General features: G+C 42.7%; 1 protein-coding gene across 3 annotated transcripts in view; it reads left to right on the top strand.

The window, feature by feature from the left end:
• The first annotated feature begins 20817 nt into the window (after positions 1-20817).
• Positions 20818-22735, top strand: part of zcchc4 (zinc finger, CCHC domain containing 4) — a 107832-nt gene continuing 105914 nt past the window's right edge. For 2 of the 3 annotated variants that reach the window (XM_069925031.1, XM_069925030.1), the window contains exon 1: positions 20819-21243. In XM_069925031.1, the coding sequence (XP_069781132.1) occupies positions 21171-21243 (73 nt within the window). In that variant the 5' untranslated portion in view covers positions 20819-21170. Of the gene's footprint in view, positions 21244-22735 lie in introns of all 3 variants that reach the window. The other variant, XM_069925029.1, reaches the window with a different exon arrangement.

The raw sequence follows: 22735 nt of genomic DNA, 5'->3' as shown, positions 1-22735 counted from the left end.
AAAAGTAAAGATTATCTGTCCATTTGTCACCACCCCAGCAATTGGATTCATATACAAGGCCTTAACCCAACCAATAAAGGCCAAATTTAAATTTCTTTAATACCTTAAATAAAAAGTCCCATTCAACCCTATCAAAAGCTTTTTCGGCATCTTTTGCAACTGCCATAGGATGATTAGGTTGCCACCGATAAGCATTGATCAAAGTAAGCAATCGAAGTATATTATCTGAGGCATTTCTATTCTTAATAAAATCTGTTTGATCAATATGTACTAATTTAGATAAATATTTAGCAAGTCTGTTAGCTAATACTTTCGCCATAATTTTATAGTCTACATTCAATAAAGTAATAGGTCTATATGAAGATACCTGTAAAGGATCTCTGTCTTTCTTTGGGATAACAGTTATTAAAGCACTTGAACACGTTTCCAGTAACTTCTGATCTTCAGTAACTTGATTAACACTTCCCCAAATATATTAGAAAATTCATCATAAAAAAGTTTATAGAATTCCACAAGAAACCCATCATCTCCTGGGGACTTACCACCTGAATAGCTGCCTTGATTTCAAAATCCGTGAATGGAGATTCCAACTCCTGAATATCTTTTTTATCTAGTACCAGTAACATTAATTTAGATAAGTAAGAATCAATAGAACCATTATCCTGTTTCCCCCTCAGAAGTATATAATTTTTGATAAAATGAATAAAACTGGTCATTAATTTCCTGAGGCTTATAGGTAATTATTGAATTCTTCTTAACAGCATTAATAATCCGAGACTCCTGTTCAGCTTTCAACTGCAAGGCAACTACCTTGAGAGCCCTTTCCCCCAACTCATAATAACGTTGTTTAGATCTATTAATTAAGCGCTCAAACTGGTAAATTTGTAAAGTATTATAGTGTAACTTTAATTTCGTTAATAGGGCTTTTTTTTAATCTCATGTTATATCTTTCTGAAAGTCCTTCTCTAGTTCAGCAATCTGATTTCACAACTGTAAACTTTCTGCCATATATTGTTTCTTAACTTTTGTAGAATAGCTAATGATCTGTCCCCTCAAATAAGCTTTTAAAGCATCCCATACTACAAAATGACTCTTTACAGAATTAACATTTTCTGTCAAAAATAAAGAAATATGCTCTTTAACAAAGGTAACAAACTCTTTTTTTTTCAATAACATTGTATTAAACTTCCATCAAAACGTCGAATGTACTATCTCCGAACTTTCACAAGAGAAAAATAATAATGAATGATCTGATATAACTCTACTTTTATATTCAGTTTGCAGTACCCTACCCTGAAGACGTGCTGATACCAAAAATAAATCAATTCTGGAAAACGAATCATGCCTTGAAGAATAAAAAGAAAAATCTTTCTCTGTAGGATTAACTTTTCTCAAAATATCTACAAAATTTAAATCTTTCATTAACACATTAAGTTGTATTGCCATCTTTGACTTCCTTATACTCTTTGGATTTCTATCTAATAAAGGATCCAAAACACAAATGAAATCACCACCCACTAAAATATTCTCATTAGCCTGATTTAACAAGAAAAAAGCTTCTGAAATAAACCACTCCATGCAACTCCATGTGTTGGGTGCATATAAATTAAGCAGTGTTCAAAATTCCACAAAAATTTTACAATGAACTCTTAAAACTCTACCAGCATTCCCTTCAGTTGATTCTAATTCAAATGGTAAGTTCTTATGAATTAAAATCGCTACTCCTTTTGCTTTAGATTTAAAGAAAGAACAATGAAGACGCTGTTTACATCCGGTACCGCACGGATGGCACTCTCTTCAATTTGAGGCGCCTGCAAGCTCACACCAAGACACAAGAGAAACTTGTCCTTGAACTACTCTTTGCAGACGATGCCGCTTTAGTTGCCCATTCAGAGCCAGCTCTTCAGCGCTTGACGTCCTGTTTTGCGGAAACTGCCAAAATGTTTGGCCTGGAAGTCAGCCTGAAGAAAACTGAGGGCCTCCATCAGCTAGCTCCCCACCATGACTACCAGCCCCCCCCACATCTCCATCGGGCACACAAAACTCAAAACGGTCAACCAGTTAACCTATCTCGGCTGCACCATTTCATCAGATGCAAGGATCGACAACGAGATAGACAACAGACTCGCCAAGGCAAATAGCGCCTTTGGAAGACTACACAAAAGAGTCTGGAAAAACAACCAACTGAAAAACCTCACAAAGATTAGCGTATACAGAGCCGTTGTCATACCCACACTCCTGTTCGGCTCCGAATCATGGGTCCTCTACCGGCATCACCTACGGCTCCTAGAACGCTTCCACCAGCGTTGTCTCTGCTCCATCCTCAACATTCATTGGAGCGCTTTCATCCCTAACGTTGAAGTACTCGAGATGGCAGAGGTCGACAGCATCGAGTCCACGCTGCTGAAGATCCAGCTGCGCTGGGTGGGTCACGTCTCCAGAATGGAGGACCATCGCCTTCCCAAGATCATTTTATATGGCGAGCTCTCCACTGGCCACCGTAACAGAGGTGCACCAAAGAAAAGGTACAAGGACTGCCTAAAGAAATCTCTTGGTGCCTGCCACATTGACCACCACCAGTGGGCTGATATCGCCTCAAACCGTGCATCTTGGCGCCTCACAGTTCGGCGGGCAGCAACCTCCTTTGAAGAAGACCGCAGAGCCCACCTCACTGACAAAAGGCAAAGGAGGAAAAACCCAACACCCAACCCCAACCAACCAATTTTCCCCTGCAACCACTGCAACCGTGTCTGTCTGTCTTGCATCGGACTTGTCAGCCACAAACGAGCCTGCAGCTGACGTGGACATTTACCCCCTCCATAAATCTTTGTCCGCGAAGCCAAGCCAAAGAGAGAGACAAAGAGAGAAAGGAAGAATAAAAAACATGACCAACCCAGTTTCTTTTCAATTTCAAATGTTCTTTCTCAGTCAAATGTGTTTCTTGTAAAAAAGCAATATCAATTTTCATCTTTTTTATATACGCCAATACTTGCTTTCTCTTTATTGGATTATTGAACCCCTGAACATTAAAAGTTGTAAAGTTCAATCTAGACATAATTTTAACTCTTAGCAAATACACACACTAAAAAAATTAAACTCTATAAAATAATGCTCCCCTTTGTAATCTTTCAAAAATAAAAAAAATTTAAAAAGAGGAAAAAAACCCTCTTAAAATTTTTTTAAAAAAACACACACAAAAGAAGAACCACCCAAAGGTAGTATTACCCTAAAAAACTGGGTGTGGGAAACCCACTGGTGGCAGATGACTAGCAAAGTTTTTTAGTGTCATCCACCCCCCTAGCTGGATACATATTTATTATATAGATAAACACATTCAAATATAGTCCATATCTTCAACCCAGTAACTCCACACCCAATGATTGCTCCGGATCTTCGATATCAGAGGATTCTGTATTTCTTCTTTCTTTCCATTTTTTTTTCATTCTTCCCATTCTTTCCATTTCCATTTAAACTCCTTTTAGGAGACAAAGTCGGAGAACAACCATTTCTTCTCAATTCTGGCAGGGAGTTCGCAAAAACTAAGGCATCATGATAATTTTCAAACAATTGAGATTGAAAGTTTCCATAAAAAACCTTCAATATTGCAGGGTAACGAAAAGCAAACTTATAACCTTTTCACCACAGAACATATTTAACTGTATTGAATTCTCGCCATCTACGAATAACTTCTTGACTCAAATCAGCATAAAAAAGCACTCTGTTATTTTGAACCATTAATGGAGATTGGTTTTCTCGTGCTTTTTGTACTCCCATATGTAAAATCATTTCTCTATCCTTGTATTTTAAACAACGAATCAAAACTGCTCTCGGTGGTTATCCTGGAAGCGGTTTTCTTCTCAGAGCTCTATGAGCCCTATCTAACTCCAAACCTTCAGGAAAGAACTCTTTTGCGTAAAACTTCAGGGATCCAGCGTTTAAAGAATTTTATAGAATCAGAGCCTTCAGTATCTTCTGGAAGACCAACCATCTTCACATTATTTCTCCGACTCTGATTTTCCAAAGAATCAATCTTCTTCAATAAGTCTCTTTTTTGAATTCCCCAATCTATGAAAGATCCTTCCACTTTTTCTATTTTTTCTCTACTACGCTCCACTTGACTTTGACACTCAGAAAAAGCTCTCGATTTTCTTAAAATTTCAGCAGAAATTTAGTATCAACAGATTTTATACATCTATTAATGTCACTGTTGATTACATTCATATTTGACTACATTGCTTCATATTTGACATTTCTTTACATAAAGTATGCATCCATTTTCACCTCAATAAATCCTTGATTCATTTGATCTGATATTTGTTTTGACGTATTACCCATCTGATAGGCAATCCCTTCTATAACTGTAAATACTGGATCCATTCCAGGTTCCAGTTCGAGATTAACCTTTATAGGTTGCTGGCTCCCCCTGCTGGACATATTCTGCAAAGGTAAGTAGTTCCTCTTCTGTTGGTGTGCATGCTTTGACAGTGTGGCTGCAGGTCTGGACACCCGATGCCGGCACCCAAACCTCTTCGGGGCACCGGTGTTCGAGCTCCCCTGCAGCTCATACCTTATTAAGGAGCTCCAGAACCCACAATGCTCCATGCTTCACGAGCGCACGGATCAGCAGCAGGGTGCTGGCGCCATCTTGCAGGAACAAGGTCAGTGCCGGTGTCAAGATTGGCCGAGATGGGGTCCTCTGGGCCTTAGGAATTGCTGAAATTGACTCCAAGGATTCCACTGTGGAGGTAGGCCTTAATTCTTCCGTATTTTTAAATAGCAATTTCTTTTGGAGTTGAGTCTTAGATTTTTTTTTACATTAGTTGCCACAGTAATTTATTATTTTTAACTAATTGTAAACAACTTAAAGTCGGGCGTTTAATTTTCCAGATGGGAGAAGGTGGAATACACGTCTTGCCTTTACGCCATCTTGCCACGCCCCCCACCCCCCCCAAACTAACATCTTTAAAACACATGGTTGACAATTTTTCATTCATATTGACCTCCGACTTGACTTCAACATACTACAGAATTGTAAACTTTACGACTTTGGTGAAGAACGAAGGATGTAAATTGATCATTCAACATTTGCATCCTCATCCTTCAGCAGATGAATGTAGGAGCTGAGTTAATGGCCAATAATGGCTTGATCAGCTGCACTCTTAGCACCTACTGTTGATGATTGTGTTTCACCTGAGGGGTTGATAAGGGTTGGGATGTAGCCTGGGAGCACCACTGGAGACTGAAGTCAGCCATGGGAGGGGGAATGCTGTGTAGGTCAGCAAGAGGGAAGAGAATGGAATGGGGAGGGCTGATGGCGGTGCACGGCAGGAATGTATGCAAAGAGGCATGTGTCATCAGGTGACAGAGATTGGTTGGAATGATGGGGAGGCTGGTGGGAAGGGGGATGCAGGAAGCCTGTCAAGGGTGAAAAGAGACTGAATGGTGAAGGGCCAAGGTTGGACTCACCCAATCACTTTGATTGATGAGGCCAGTCTACTTATGACTGCTGTCTGTGCCTGCATCTTCTGTTGAATGTCCGTTATCAGGGGTGCCAATCCTTCATTTTCAGCCTGGTGCGCCTGTTGCAGTGCCATCCATTGCTCCTGCATTAGCCTCTGCAATGTCCCAATATGCCTCTCCCTTCTGTCTCGTTCTCTTTCATGGTCCACCTGGTCTATTTCGGCTAAAAGCACACACATCTCTTTTGTCGCCTCCTGCCACTTCGTGGGCTTCTTGTGTATCAGCCTCCTTCTTGCACCTAGATATTGGTGAGACAAGTATGTGAATTAAATGCCATGTCCTCACCTTTAATTAAAACAAGATTTTTTTTTAACAGATTAATTATGAGTCTTACCAGCTCCAAGTATAGCGCCAGTTGATGTCGGGTCAGTTGCCATCTCCAAGGTTGTGACAGGAGATGAGGCAGTGGTAGAGGTTGAGGTACTGGAGGAGGGGGAGGGCACCGGGAGCAGATGAGGGACCAGGGGTGGTTGTTGGATCTGTTGGAGATGAGGCACAAGGGGCATACTGTTTGTTCACCTCACCCTCCTCATCTGGGAGTTGAGGGGATTGTGCATCTGCCCCCCCCCCCCCACCCCCAGCCTGAAGGTTGCCCACAAGGGCAAGTGGTGTCACCTGCTTGCTTGAACCCCAGATGTCATAAGCAAGATTAAAATAAGGCCAGTCTCAGCAGTCTGAGCCACTCCTCCTATTATGGTCCATGACTTGGTGCATCCTCCTCCTGAGTGTTTTTAATTTGTTGATAACCTGTCTCTTGTCCCTTTTATACCCAGTTCCCTGAACTTTGTGACCATTCCTCATAAAATCGGCCATCCTTAATTGTGCCCGTTAACTCATAACCTGATGCCTGTTCCAACCTTCTGCTGCACCTCCCTACCACCCCAGTTTGCAGAAGCCATTATTTTTATTCTATTTTAACCTTTTTCAGTTTTGACCTTCTTTAAAGTTAACCCAAATAAATTCTGATCTTGTGAATCACAGCACTTAACAAGTCCAGGCAATGCACCCGCTAACTTCAGAGGAGAGTCTGGATTACCTTCACTCCAGTATGTCTGCAGCTCACTTCCACCCGGACCCTGAAGGGATCACACAAAAAATGATGACATTTCAATCCCTCAAAGCAATTACCCATTTTACACTTGCCTGTTCACGCCGGCATCTGCAGCTGGGGATTGTACTAGGGGTCAAGGCTGTCAATCCCTGGCGTGAGATGACGTCATCCGAATCCAGTGTTGAGCTGATTTTGTTTTCACACTTGCCACTTTAATGACCGACTGGTGTTTGATTCCTGGGATCACTTGAAAGTGTGAAAGGGGCTTTAGAGTCTTTGAATCTTTTTATGATAGAGGCAAAATGATTCTTGTTAAACAAGGGAATGATAGAAAACCATGGGTAAATGGGAATATGAAGTTGAGGTTATATATAGATCGGTCATGATTATATTAAATGGTGGGACAGACTTGGGTGGATCCCATGACCTACTCTTGCCCATAATTCGCATGTTAATAACTTTGCTGTTGCCCAACATATATCATTAAAAGTAAAAATTAGGCAGCAGATTGGAGCCAATACTCTCTCTGCATTACAGTCAGTTTGTTTACGCTTTTTTGCACTGCCTCGCCCACAGGAAAAAGAATCTCAGGTTTGAATCTGATGTCATGTATGTAGTCTGACAATAAATCTGAATCTGAAAAGGGATTGAGATAAAAGCTTCTGAGCTGTTTTAATAGATGAACATCTTAAGGTTCCCAACTTGAGTCACAAGCAGAACAAAGATGAGTATGGGGATAAGTTGTGATGATCATAGATTAAATAAAAAAGAAATATATTGGTCTTGATATTAACTGTCTGTAGATTGCCTTTAAAATGCTGAGTTAAGGAGGTGGTCATGTGATGGAGTAGTGGCTGGTTAGGGAAAGTTTTAAAAAAAGGTAGAAAAACTAAGCAGAGAAGGAAAACATTAAAAAGTTGCAAGATAAAAAGTATAAGAAAAACCTGAAGATGGGTCCAAAAAATGAAAAGACTACAACAGCAAGCAAAGAAAAAAAACGAAGAAATCGCTGAAAAAAAAGAGGAAGGCCTTACCGGACTCCGTGAACAGGGAGCTCTCCAGAATAGGATGGACCGAGCTGTGAAGCTGGTAAGCAGAACCTTTTAAAGAAATGCTAGCGTGCATGTGCAGTACGCATAATAAAGAGGTTGCCAAAGGGAACGGACACTGACAGCATGACGCTGACTCTAGAATGGGAGAAGCGCAGAGAAGACAATGATAGAAGCAAGATCAACAAGGAGCCAAGAAATAGAGCAAGAGAAAGATCAAGATTACAGACGTTTAAGAAAAAAGTTTAAAAAAAGGCTTTGTTATATTTTTAATAATATATAATGATTTCTCAGGGGGAGGGGCTGGGAAGGGGGGATGATCTGCCCACTGCGAAATCTGTTGACATTTGCAGTATACACTGCAACCCACGTAGAAAAGGGAGTTGTGCTTCTCTTGTGAGGTGGCATGGGCAACTGAGTAAAGGGGGATTTAATGTGGTTTTCTTTAATATTATTCTTTTTTTTTCTTATGGTTTTTGTTATTTTCCTACTAGTTGTGTCGTCGAGTACAGTAAAGAGTGATTTTAGAAGAATGAAGATGGAGGGGTTGAAGAAGTGGAATAGAGATGAAAAGGGATGGATAAGATGAATACACTGAAATATATGAGTAATAATATTAATGGAATTCACAATCAAATTAAGAGAAAAAAGTTAGTCTACTTAAAAAAGAGAAAATAGGCATAGCATTTATTCAAGAAACACATTTAACTGGGTTAGATCATCTCAAACTGAAGAGAGACTGGATAGGCCATGTAGTTGCATCATCGTACAATTCAAAAGCCAGGGGAGTTGCTATATTAGTTAATAAGAATCTGCCAATGAAGATAAAGAAAGTAATAACAGACCCAGCGGGTAGATACATAATGATGATGTGCCAGATTTATTCAGAATCTTGGAACTTGTTGAACATTTATGCACCTAATGAAGATGACCAGGAATTTATGCAGGACATTTTTTTTAAAGATAGCAGACACACAGGGACACATTTTACTAGGGGGAGACTTTAATTTTAACATTGACCCATCAATAGATAAAACCGGGAAGTCTACTACAAAAAATAAAGCAGCTAAATTTACATTAAACTCAATGCATGACATGAATAGAATTGATATATGGAGAAAACAACATCCAAAAGAAAGAGATTATTCATATTATTCAAACAGACATAAAACCTATTTTAGGATTGATATGTTCTTGTTGTCAGCACAGATTCAAGGGAGAGTTCAAAAGACTGAATATCAGTCTATTCACCCTTATTACTGACAATTGCTTTGAAAACATTCCGCCAAAAACATAGAGGCTTGTAATGGAGGATTTAGACCAGCTTATGCAAGAATGTATACATGTGAATCAGATGACATCATCTAAATTCCACCATGGGGCCCAGAGATGCATATGAATCAGAAGACATAATCTAATTTACACCATGAGGCCCAGAGATGCAGTAGTCTTTTGTTGGTCACAGACTGTCAGGAGACCTTGAAGATAAGTAACCATTTATTCAGGGTGATGGGCTATGAGTAAACAATTTTTGGGTAATATAAGCCATGGTCCCACTGTTGAAGTTTCAGACTCTGAGGGGTGGAAACGTCTCTCAGCAAGAAGAGGAACTTCTAGAGTCCAGCCAACGTCCCGGTCAGGGGAGGTGAAGAAGCTGCTATCGGCACCCCGACAACCTACTACAAGTGTGCAGTCATTGACTTGCCTCGGCAGTTGGGACCAGTCCAGGCGTTGATAAGTATAATCGGGAAGGGCTTGCATATTGTAATTTGAAATCAGCTTTTGAATTTGTAATAAACATTTATATAAACTGAACTGTTCTCGGTGTGTGTGTGAGTGTCTATTTTCTTTCGGTAGCTCAAACACTGTGACCAATCTAAAAAGAACAAAATGAGAGGTACAAGTTTACCCAGGACAATTGGCGTAGTCAGCAGGATTGGTCTCAAGATGTTTCGCCAAAAGAAGGAGGTGAGCCCTGAGCAGTTCTTGATTCCGGGATGGACTTCCAAAGATGATGGGTTTGGCATGTTGGCCAATACCCTGTCTTTATTGGGACCACCCATTAGTTGGGATGAGAAGTTAGATCAATCAAGTGCGCCTCTGGGAGAGCGGTTGCCACTCTCCTTCGAGAAAGTAAATTTTCTGTTAAAAAAGGGACGCTGATGGACGGTTTTTGGCTGCTGACCACAGCCTTACGCTGCTCCATTCAGCGTGAGGCAGAATCAGTTCAGCGAGAAGTAGAATCTCAGCACAAGAGAGAGCAACTAGAGGAGGAGCTAGAAGCCCTGCGACAACGCTGTTCCTTGATGAGCAAGATTGTTCGCACCAGTCAGGACCGAGCCAAAGAATGGGAGGATAAGCATGTCCAAACGATTTGCCATAATATTAAACTCTGGCAGCAGCTCTGTGCAGATAAGGAAAAGCATGGAGTAGAACCCGATCCACATCGTATTCGTGCCAAGATAAGGAATGGTGACGATCCTGATGTAATTGATGATTGGGATGGGAATATCTGGAATGATGACAATGGTAATAATGCAGATACTCCTCAGCATGTGCCTAACAGAGTACCCTCTCCACCCGCTGTTCATGCCCACCCTGTAAGGCAGCGGATTTTCCAAACAGACGGAGAGGGGGGTGGAATGTAACTGACGAGATTGAAGAGGTAGATGATCTCCTGATCTCACTAGAGGACCCAGGGGAAGGTACCCAAACCCCTGCTTATGCTCAATGGCCCACCCCTCTATGGGAATGCCTAAGCCTTGTTCCGTCCACTGGGCAAAGGACCCTGTGGACCAAAGTGGGAGAAGGGGTCAAGAGCATTCAATGATACATGATTTCTCTATAAAAGAACGGGCTGCCATTGGAGATCGATTCAGGCAAAAGGTGGGAGAAACTCTGGTGGCCTGGGTCCTGCATCTTTGGGAGCAAGGAGGGGGTAATGTATATTTAACCCCTGAGGAATTGTTGGGATTAGGAACATTGACTACTGATATCCGGGTCACTGCTGAGCTGCGGGGTAGAGGAAGAAAGGTGGATTACTTACTTGCCACTCTAGGGGATGCCCTGCTACGAGTATACCCATCACCAGTAGATTGGGATTTACATTTACAGAACAATTGGGGCACCCCAGAGGAGGGTATAGCAGTAATTCGTCAACAGGCCCTGGCCTCTGCCTTGTATGCAGGGGGTTTGAGGCTGTGGGTACATGCGGGGAGCTCTGATGAAGAGATATTCATGGCTGGAATGCATACCCAATTGGTTCATTCCGCCCAACCCACTGTACGGGGACTGGTTCTGTTCGTAATTAGTCCGCTAATTGTGCACCCTGTGTATGAGGCGGTGCACACCTTTTCTGGGCTTTGAGAATTAGAGTTGGGAGGTAAAATCCACTCACGTACAACCCAGGTTAAATCAGACAACCAGGATGAAAAGAGAGGGGCTGTTGCTAATAACGGACTGACAAGAAATGACCTTTTTCTAACCTTGTTAAAGTTAGGTGTACCTAAAAGTGATATTGATGGGAAACCTACCGCGGTCCTTTATGCCCTTTATAAGAGGAAGGCAGGGGAACATCATCCCCAGCTATTGAGTCTTCCTGGCCCAACTGTGCCTTCTGCTCCCACTGCTGCTCCTATCGAGTCAGCTTCTCTTGCTCCAGTTACCCGTGATGAGATACAACATGTGGTCCTGGAAGCCCCCGAACCCTACTAAGGTATGAGGGTGTGGGCGGGGTTCCCGTGTCTACTCCATTGAGATACGGCGGATACACAGGAACCCGCGGCCCTACATACCGTTAACAATCCATTGGGGTGGGGGTAATGACCGCCAATATTTGGCCTTGGTCGATACCGGTGCGGAGCACTTGGTGATTCTGGGTAACCCCGACCTCTGGACTGGACCGACATTTCGAATAGAGGGGATGGGAGGAGTGATCACCCTGGCGAAGGAAATAAAAGTCTGCGCCATGGTGGGTGATGGCCCTTTCCCTGTAATGGTTACATGCCCTGGTGGCTGTCACTGATGAGTGTATCCTGGGTACGGCCCTTAATACTAGCCAAGGGGGATTTGCATTTGGAATTCGGACTATTACAAAAAGTCAGGGTTGGGCTAAGTGGGATCCTGTGATGGTGTTTCCCCCCCCCCACCCCTCCCCCAAAACCAGTATGCATTCAACAGTATTGCCTCTCTGGAGGGCAGGAAGAGATTACTGCCATCGATGCTTTGCAAGAAGGGTTAGTGAGGCCCGCATCGTAGCCCTTTAATAGCCCTGTTTAGCTGGTCCAGAAGCCAGATGGCTCCTGGAGAATGACAGTTGATTATCATTTTTTGAACAAACATGCCCCACCACTTGCTTCGGCAGTTCCAGACATTGTTACCCTTATTGAAAACATTGCTACTGGGAACTCGTTGAACATGGTATGCTGTCATTGATCTCGCTAACGCCTTCAGTATTCTTATAGCTAAAGTCTCACAGGATCAGTTCGCCTTTACCTGGAAGGGGCGCCAGTATACCTTCACTCGCCTCCCTCAGGGTTATGTACACTCTCCCTCTATTTCCCACAGCCTAATTGCCCGTGACCTGGAGACGGTGTCAGTATCGCCTTCCCTCTCAATTCACCATTATATTGATGATGTAATATTCCAAGGGGCCACGGAAAAGATGGTACAGAAAGCAGAACAAGAGGATGCCTGGTTTACTGATGGTAGCAGCCAGTGGGTGCAAGGAAAGCAAAAGTGGAAGGCAGTGCCTTACCATCCCAAGTCAGGAACTCACTTATCAGAGGAGGGGGATGGTGGCTCCAGTCAGTATGCTGAGTTGAAGGCAGTCACTTTACCACTAGATCCCCATGATCACCCTCTTTGCCTGTTTACTGATTCCTGGGCTGTGGCTAATGGACTTGTAGTATAGATGCCTGATTGGCAAAAGAATGACTGGATGATACATCACCGCCCAGTGTGGGGCAAAGAGCTGTGGGAGCTGTTGTGGGATGCTTCCCACCACCGTGAGATAACTGTGTATCACGTTGATGCCCATACTAATGTGGCGACTAACATGGCACAACATAATGCAGTAGCAGATCAGCTTGCCACTATCAGCCATGCTGATACTGTCCCCCTGGCTTGATAGGCACATGAACAGAGTGGCCATTTGGAGAAGGGATCAGCTACATGGGCCCATACACATGCTTTACCCGTCCATCAGGATGATGTCCGCATGGTCGTGCGTACATGCCCAGCATGCCAGCTTGTGAAGACCTGCACCGTTCCTCCTGGTCCGCATGGCCGAATAAGACGGGGAGCTCACTCAGCTGCAGTCTGGCAAATTGATTACATAGGCCCTGTGCCAGACTGTATGGGTAAACATTACGACCTAGAAATGGTTGACACCTTTTCAGGCCTGGTTTTTGCTTTTCCCACCAAGACGGCTGACCAAGCTAACATTATCCAAGTTCTAAACCATTTAATATCTCATTATGATGTTCCAGAAGAAATTCAGCCTGATAATGGCTCGCACTTCTCCGGGAAGGCAATCTGTGATTGGACAGCTGACAATGGTATTTTATGGGTTCCACCATATTCCTTATTACTCGCAGGATGCCGGGTTAGTTGAACGAATGAATGGCTTACTGAAGGAACAAATTTGTTTGTTAACACCACTGGGGATCCTGAAGGGGTGCCATGTGCTGCAGCAGGCAGTCGACAATTTGAATCATCGCCCTTTAAAGGGAGGTACACCTTTCCACCGACTTCTTCATGCTTCTGAAGAAGCATCCAGAGGAAAAACAGTCATTTCCCCCCCATTCCTGAGCTAGAGAATGCCAGACAAAAGGTATGGGTGGCACCACCAGGTAGTGGCCCTCCTGTAAAAGGGGAAATAATGACACCTGCCCAGGGTAACACTCGGTGGGTATCTATTGTGGGTCAGGATGGTTTCGTTTGTTTAAATACTGAACACTTACGGCATCAGGTTTCTTTGTTCCAGGTCCTCCATCTTGCGCTCCTGCTAATCTGGCATAACAGATGCTTTGATGGCAGCAATTGGATTTGTAATGTCGAGGGAGTTGCCCGTGGGGGACACGGCCCGATGTATCCACTAATATATCTGATACTGTTCAGCATGTTTCAAAATCTGTTTGTGAGCTTCAGCGTCTGGGTATTGTGGCCCATAAGGATAGTTTGAGCCTTGGTTGGAATCCTTTTTCATGATTAACTGGTACATTTGGGGGATTGGGCCACAATATTCTCCGTTGGTTGCTCGCATTATTGCTTATTTTTGTGATTATTGTAGTTTTGTTTTCTCTTTTTCGCTCCTTCTGTACTAAAATGCTTGTTAGGTCTCGTAAGTAACAGACTGCGACTAAGGGGTGGAATGTATTGGAGGATTTAGACCAGCTTATGCAAGAAAGTATACATGTAAACAATTTTTCGGTACTATAAGCCATGGTCCCACTGCTGAAGTTTCAGACTCTCTGAGGGGTGGAAACATCTCTCAGCAAGAAGAGGAACTTCTAGAGTCCAGCCAACGTCCCGGTCGGGGGAGGTGGAGAAGCTGCTACCGGTGCCCTGACAACCTATTACAAGTGTGCAGTCGTTGCCTCGCCTCGTCCAGGCATTGATTAGTATAATTGGGAAGGGCTTGCATATTGTAGTTTGAAATCAGCTTTTGAATTTGTAATAAACATTTGTATAAACTGAACTGCTCTCGGTGTGTGTGTCTATTTTCTTTCGGTAGCTCAAACACTGTGACCAATCTAAAATGAACAAAGTGAGAGGTACAAGTTTACCCAGGACAAGGCTAAACCCCATATTGTTAAAAAGGCAAGACTTTCGGCAATACATAGAGCAACAGATTAAAATATATTTCAAGACAAATGCAAATTCTGCAACAGACAAATTATATTTTTATATTATGGGATACAATGAAGGCCTTTATTAGGGGACAAATAATTAGTTATACGACCAAGATTAAAAAAGAATATGATCGGGAAATAGAACAGTTAGAAAAAGAGATAATAACTATAGAAAAAGATTTAATGAGAAGGGACGATATAGAGAAAAAGAGAGAATCGACAGAGAAAAAATTAAAATATGATACACTGCAAACATACAACGTGGAGAAAAATAATATGAAAACAAAGCAAAGATATTATGAATTAGGAAAGAAAACCCATAAAATATTGCCTTGGCAACTAAAAACAGAACAAGCAACAAGAACAACAACAAGGAAGGAGGATAAACAGATCTCATATAGCCCATTAGAGATTAATGGAATTTTTAAAAATATATAAGCAAATGTATCAAACCAAAAACCCAGAGTAGAATGACAAAATAGATGAGTTTTTGTCAAACAATGAATTACCCCAATTACAATTGGAAGATCAAAATAAATTACTAAAGCCAATTACAGAAATACATGATACACTAATGACATTACCAAATAATAAAGCGCCAGGCGAAGATGGATTCCCTACAGAGTTTTATAAGGTATTCAATATTCTATTAATTCTGCCCCTCTTAGAGGCAATGAAACAGGTGGAAGAGATCCAGAATTTGCCTCAATCATAAAACAGTAATAATCACAGTAATTTTGAAAACAGGAAAAGACCCGTTGTCACCGGCTTCATATAGACCAATAACTTTACTAAATACAGAATATAAATTAATTGCAAAGTTACTAGCAAATTGGTTAACAGATTGTTTACCGAAATTAGTGATGCTAGATCAGACAGGATTTGTTAAAAATAGAAAATGGCAGATAATGCATGTTAATTTATTAATTTAATCCATACAGCACAAATAAATAAGATACCAACTGTGGCAGTGACTCTTGATGCAGAGAAAGCTTTTGATAGAGTGGAATGGAATTACCTGTTTAAAGTACTACATAAATTCAAATTACTGGAAAAATTTATTAAAAGGATTAGAGCACTGTATAATGGTCCTTTGGCAAAAGTGCTAACAAATGGATATGTTTCAGACCACTTTAAATTGAGTAGGTCAACAAGACAGGGATGCCCATTATCACCTTCCCTGTTTGCTTTGGCTATAGAACCATAGGCGGAGCTGATAAGAAAAGAACCTACGATAAATGGAATAAAAATAAATGAGGAAGAATTTCAATTTAGCTTATTTGCGGATGACATTATATTTAATGGACCCAGATAAATCAATAAAAAGGGTATATACAAAATTGATAGAATATGGGGCAATATTAGGATACAAAATAAAAGTGAAGTGATGCCAATGAACAAGGTTGATTATACAAAATGTAAAAGGGAATCCCCTTTTCAATGGCAATCACAGGCTATACATTACCTAGGTATCATGATAGATAATAATTTAAATCATTTGTATAAATTAAATTACCAACTGTTAATAAAGAAAACACAGGAAGACTTAGAAAAATCGAAATATTTTCCACGAATTGCATCAAGATGAGTGTATTTCCACGCTACAATATCTGTTCCAAATGCTACCGATTCCCTTGATGGGAATTTTTAATGAAATTAAATAAATTAATATGAAAGTTTTTATAGAAGGGTAAATAATCAAGAATGGCTTTAGAAAATTTAACATGCGTGTATAAACAAGGATTGTATGAGTTTTTCAAGCTCTGCTGGGACCAAGGAAAGCTGCTTCAGGACCTTCGTGATGCCATCATCATCACCCTGTACAAAAACAAAGGCGAGAAATCAGACTGCTCAAACTACAGGGGAATCACGCTGCTCTCCATTGCAGGCAAAATCTTCGCAAGGATTCTTCTAAATAGAAGAATACCTAGTGTCGCCGAGAATGTTCTCCCAGAATCACAGTGCGGCTTTCGCGCAAACAGAGGAACTACTGACATGGTCTTTGCCCTCAGACAGCTCGAAGAAAAGTGCAGAGAACAAAACAAAGGACTCTACATCACCTCTGATGACCTTACCAAAGCCTTCGACACCGTGAGCAGGAAAGGGCTTTGGCAAATACTAGAGCGCCTCGGATGCCCCCCAAAGTTCCTCAACATGGTTAGCCAACTGCACGAAAACCAACAAGGTCAGGTCAGATACAGCAATGAGTTCTCTGAACCCTTCTCCATTAACAATGGCGTGAAGCAAGGCTGCATTCTCGCACCAACCCTCTTTTCAATCTTCTTCAGCATGATGCTGAAACAAGCCATGAAAGACCTCAACAATGAAGACTCTGTTTACATCCGGTACCGCACGGATGGCAGTCTCTTCAATCTGAGGCGCCTGCAAGCTCACACCAAGACACAAGAGCAACTCGTCCGTGAACTACTCTTTGCAGATGATGCCGCTTTAGTTGCCCATTCTGAGCCAGCTCTTCAGCGCTTGACATCCTGTTTTGCGGAAACTACCAAAATGTTTGGTCTGGAAGTCAGCCTGAAGAAAACTGAGGTCCTCCATCAGCCAGCTCCCCACCATGACTACCAGCCCCCCCACATCTCCATCGGGCACATAAAACTCAAAACGGTCAACTAGTTTACCTATCTCGGCTGCACCATTTCATCAGATGCAAGGATCGACAACGAGATAGACAACAGACTCGCCAAGGCAAATAGCGCCTTTGGAAGACTACACAAGAGCCTGGAAAAACAACCAACTGAAAAACCTCACAAAGATTAGCGTATACAGAGCCATTGTCATACCCACACTCCTGTTCGGCTCCGAATCATGGGTCCTCTACCGGCATCACCTACGGCTCCTAGAACGCTTCCACCAGCGTTGTCTCCGCTCCATCCTCAACATTCATTGGAGCGACTTCATCCCTAACATCGAAGTACTCGAGATGGCAGAGACCGACAGCATCGAATCCACGCTGCTGAAGATCCAACTGCGCTGGGTAGGTCACGCCTCCAGAATGGAGGGCCATCGCCTTCCCAAGATTGTGTTATATGGCCACCGAGACAGAGGTGCACCAAAGAAGAGGTACAAGAACTGCCTAAAGAAATCTCTTGGTGCCTGCCACATTAACCACCACCAGTGGGCTGATATCGCCTCAAACCGTGCATCTTGGCGCCTCACAGTTCGGCGGGCAGCAACCTCCTTTGAAGAAGACCGCAGAGCCCACCTCACTGACAAAAGACAAAGGAGGAAAAACCCAACACCCAACCCCAACCCACCAATTTTCCCCTGCCACCGCTGCAACCGTGTCTGCCTGTCCCTCATCGGACTTGTCAGCCACAAATGAGCCTGCAGCTGACGTGGACATTACCCCTCCATAAATCTTCGTCTGCGAAGCCAAGCCAAAGAAGAGCTACCAAATTTCAAAAACTATTACAGGGCAGCACAGTTAAGCTATCTATCAGATAGCTTTTTATCAGCTGGAAGAAAAAATGCTTGGCTCAAGATAGAATTATATAAATTAGGACTAAAGGTCACTGAACATTTACTCTATAAATGGGATGAGAAACTGGTGCAACATAATAATCTACCAATACTACATCATATACTAAAAATATGGAAGAGAATACATCTGGAACGAAAGATGATAAATTATCAAATACCAAAAAAGTTATTAACACAAAACTTATTCATTCCTCTTGCAAAAGACAATATTTTTTTAAGGAATGGGCAAGAAAATGAATAAATAAAAAATTGCTTTTTGGGAAATAATTTATTAACATTTGAACAGTTAAAAAATAAATATGGAATATCACGATACAATATTTTAATATTATGAGTTGAAAACTTATTCAAAAGAAACGTTGGGAACTAGTCTGAGAGTAGCTGCTATGAATATTTAATTACAGACACTGTGATAATAAATTTTTTTTATCACAAACATGTATAGCAAATTGTAATACAAGGAAAATGATGATGCAAACAAGGATGGGAAAAAGACTTAAATAAACGAATAAAGAATGAAACATGGAAGGAACTATGTGCGGGTACAGGTACACAATCCTTTATCCAGACATCTAAAATCTGGAAAGCTCCAAAATCCGGCAAGTGGGGAGAGAGACGGCAGCGCGAGTCAGGTGGGCGAGGGGGAGAGGCCAGCAACGCAAGTCGGCAGGCGAAGGGGAAAGACCGCCAGCGCAAGTCAGACGGGCGGGAGACCGGCAGCACAAGTCGGGCGGGCAGGAGACCAGCAGCGTGAGTCGGGCGGGTGAGGAGGGAAGACCGGGAGCGCAAGTCGGGCGGGTGAGGGGGGGTGGGAGATGGCAGCGTGACTGGAAGGGGGTGGGGGTGGATACGGCAGCACAATGTGGGTGTGTTTAAATCTGGATTTCTGAAATGCAGAAAAATCTGAAATTCGAGACACACTGTCCCTCAAGAGTTCCGGATAAAGGATTGTGTACCTGTACCATGATTAATACAATAAATACTCGGTTTCGTATGATAATAATACAAGTGGCTCCATAGACTATATGTTACAGCTCAAAGGTTAAAAGAATGGAATCCAACAATATTGGACAAATGCTTCTGTTGTAAACAAGAAATTGGAACCACAATACATGCAATTTGGACGTGTACTAAAGTGAAAACCTTTAGGGAGGATTTAAACCTACTTTTAAATAGAATTACAATAAAAGGTACCAAAAGACCCAAAAATCCAGAAGAGCAGAAAGATTTAGGAGTAACGGTACATCGTTCCCTGAAGGTAGAAACTCACGTGAATAGGGTGGTGAAGAAGGCTTTTAGTATGCTGGCCTTTATCAATCATTGCATGGAATATAGGAGTTGGGAGGTGATGTTGAGATTGTATAAGACGTTGGTGCGGCCTAATTTGGAGTTCTGTGTGCAGTTCTGGTCGCCTAATTATAGGAAGGATATAAACAGAGTGGAGAGAGTGCAGAGAAGGTTTACCAGAATGTTGCCTGGGTTTAAGCATCTGGAGTATGGGGAGAGATTGGACAGATTGGGTCTTTATTCTTTGGAGCGTAGAAGGTTGAGAGGGGATTTGATAGAAGTATTTAAGATTATGAAAGGGATAGACAGAATGGATGTGGATAGACTATTTCCGTTAAGAGGAGGAAAGATTAAAACAAGAGGACATGAGTTAAGAATTAAGGGGCAGAGGTTTAGAGGTAGCATGAGGGGGAACTTCTTTACTCAGAGAGTGGTAGCCGTGTGGAATGAGCTTCCGGGAGAAATAGTGGCGGCGGAGTCAATTGTATTATTTAAGAAAAGGTTGGACAGGTATATGGATGAGAAGAAGATGGAGGGTTATGGGCATTGTGCGGGGAGGTGGGACTAGAAAGGGGTGTTTGGTTCAGTGCGGACTAGAAGGGCCTAATGGCCTGTTTCCGTGCTGTAATTGTTATGTTATGTATGTTATGTTAAACAACATAAAAGATAAAGAATTAGATCTAAAATTAGACAGGGTTCAAAAATGATTTATTATGATGGCACTTGCAGTAGCAAAAAGACATGCATAATTATAACTTGAAAAACAGAAGTAACCTTAAAAATACTACAATGGTACATAGAAATGAACAAGGGTATTCCATTAGAATAAAATACCTACAAACTAAAATCTATTTTAACAAATTTGGGAACGACACATACAGTTTATTAGAAACCGCCAATTTCAGACCTCCATCTCTTGAAGTGATAAGTTACAAGTATGATAATATTAAATATGAAATATTGGATGACACCATTTCTTTTTCTTCTCTTTTGTGTTCTTCTATCATTTATTTATTTCTTCTTCTTTCTTTCATTTCCTGCTTTAAGTATGTGGGTGGGGGAGGGAAATGAAAATGCCACTGTGTATATTTTAATACTGAATATTTGTACATATTGTGACTGTCGTGGTTCACGGTGAAGTACTAAAAGAAAAATTATTTTAAAAATGCTGAGTTAATGGCCCTAATAGAACACTACAGGTCATATACCTCAATAAAAATGGAAGCCTCTCTTTGGAGATATGCAGAATGAGAGGAGACTTACTGGAGGTGCATAATATGATGAGAGCCATAGATGGCAACTTTTTCTAGTGCTGCAATGGCCAATACTAGAGGACATCCATTTGAGGGTAGCAAAGTTTAGGGGAGTCGACAGAGATGTAAGACTTTTTTTTAAAACAGTGAGTGCTTAATGCCTGGAATGCATTGCACAGGGTGGTGGTAGAGGCTAATACGAGAGGCATATTTGGACACATGGATGCAAGATAAGTTGAGGGATATGGGCCGTGAGGGAGGGACGGGTAAGCTTGGCATCACATAGGGACGGGTAAGCTTGGCATCACATAGGGACGGGTAAGCTTGGCATCACATAGGGACGGGTAAGCTTGGCATCACATAGTATCTTGCTGAACTGAATGTGTAAACGAAGTCATATTGACAATATCTAACCGATTTAGAGTGCAGTTTACACAAGGAGGAGACACCTTGGCCGGTCTTACCCAAGTTCCCGGGCGGCTGGTGCAGCACGAGAAAGCATGTCAATCAGCAGCCGCCGTGACCTCAGCGAATGCCCCGCCCCCGGGAAAGAAGGGCGGTTGACTCCGGAGATTGCGCGGGTGACGTCGACGGAAGTTCCCGCGCTTTGGCCGTGTAGGGCGGCGGGGCCGGACGTTCTGCTGCTGAATGGGGCGGGATGGCGGAGGCAACGGGAATTCAGCTGGTCATCAGCCCGGAAGCGGAGTCCGAGGCTCCCTTGTGCCCACATGGTAAGGATAGAGCCACATGGGGTAGGTAGCGCTGAAGCAGGGTTGGCCTCTGCCTCCGTGTCCACAGCAGGCGCAGGACACACTGCGACTGGCGTCGAAGTGAGACAGTCGATCTCAGAAATAAAGCACACTTGGTGCATCTTTTTCCATCAGGTTTAACGTTTGGTCGGTCATTACAGATGCACAGACTTCCCACGGCCCTCTTCTGTTCGCGATTCAGCATCTTCATTCATTCCTGGTGCAAACGATGGGTGGGGAATCACTGATGTGCTTGACGAGCAAACCTTTTAGGGGTGGGGGGGGGTGTGGAGGGGTAGGGGGGGGGTGTGGAGGGGTAGGGGGGGGGTGTGGAGGGGTAGGGGGGGGGTGTGGAGGGGTGGGGGGGGGTGTGGAGGGGTGGGGGGGGGTGTGGAGGGGTGGGGGGGGTGTGGAGGGGTGGGGGGGGAAGGGGGGAGGGGAGGGAGAGGGGGGAAGGGAGGGGGAGGGGTGGTAACCTCATACCTCTCCTGAAATTTCCGTCTCGGTTACGAGGAAACAGGCTTTAGGAAAATAAAATAGTGCTTTTTCCCTCCTTAAACCTCTGCCTTGTTGAATTGTTATATCGGCTGCATTCACTAAATTCACACGAATCTACAGCCTGTCCCCTTGCAAGGGAAAGCGTCCAGATTTAAGAGACCTAGAGGACGTACTCAGTTTTAAGCCTCCTCATTTCTGTTGCACCAGAATCTTTTTTTGAAACACAGCTGCTGCCTTCCATGAAATTATTGCCATTTTCCCAGAACGGATGCTGTGTAAAAGGGTCAGAACGCGAATGAGGGTGCCATTTCCGTTCTGATATTTTCCCTCCTAGACCCCTAGTGAACTTCCCCCAACTCCTGCAGTCTAAAGTAAACTGCAGGCATTCTATCTTCATGAATGGCTGATCAGGCACAAGGGGCCAAATGGCTTATCTTTGCTTTTAGTTCCACACATTTTCAATTTCAAATTTATTGTCAGAGTACATACATGACATCTCATACAACCCTAAGATTCTGTGGGGTCCATGCATGTTAATCATGACAAACTTGTGGATCCTTTTTAAGTAACTATCTATTTTTAAAATTTACAATATGGTCAAAGCCAAATAAGGGTTGGAAATGAGTAGTTGTTTTCTGTAAAATCTTCATGTGATTGTGAAGGTGTTACAGAAATGAATCCTCTTGCCCTCACCTACCACACCACCAGGTTCCACAGCCAACACATCATCCTCCGCCATTTCTTTTGCCTTCTACACGATCCAACCATCAGACATATTTTCCCCCTCTCTTCCTGAAGGGACCACTCCCTCCATGACTCCCTCTTCCACTCCTCTCTCCCCTTTGGCACTTAACTCTGTGCTTGCAGGAGGTGCTCCATTTTCACCCACATCTCCTCCCTCATCACTATTCAGGGTTCTGAACGGTCCTTTCAAGTGAAGCAATGCTTCACTTGTGAACCTGCAGACGTCATCTGC

This window comes from Narcine bancroftii, chromosome 3 (genome assembly GCF_036971445.1).
Source record: "Narcine bancroftii isolate sNarBan1 chromosome 3, sNarBan1.hap1, whole genome shotgun sequence".
NCBI lineage: Eukaryota > Metazoa > Chordata > Chondrichthyes > Torpediniformes > Narcinidae > Narcine > Narcine bancroftii.
The sequence above is the reverse complement of the archived record's forward strand: the minus strand, read 5'-3'. Positions and strand labels throughout refer to the sequence as shown.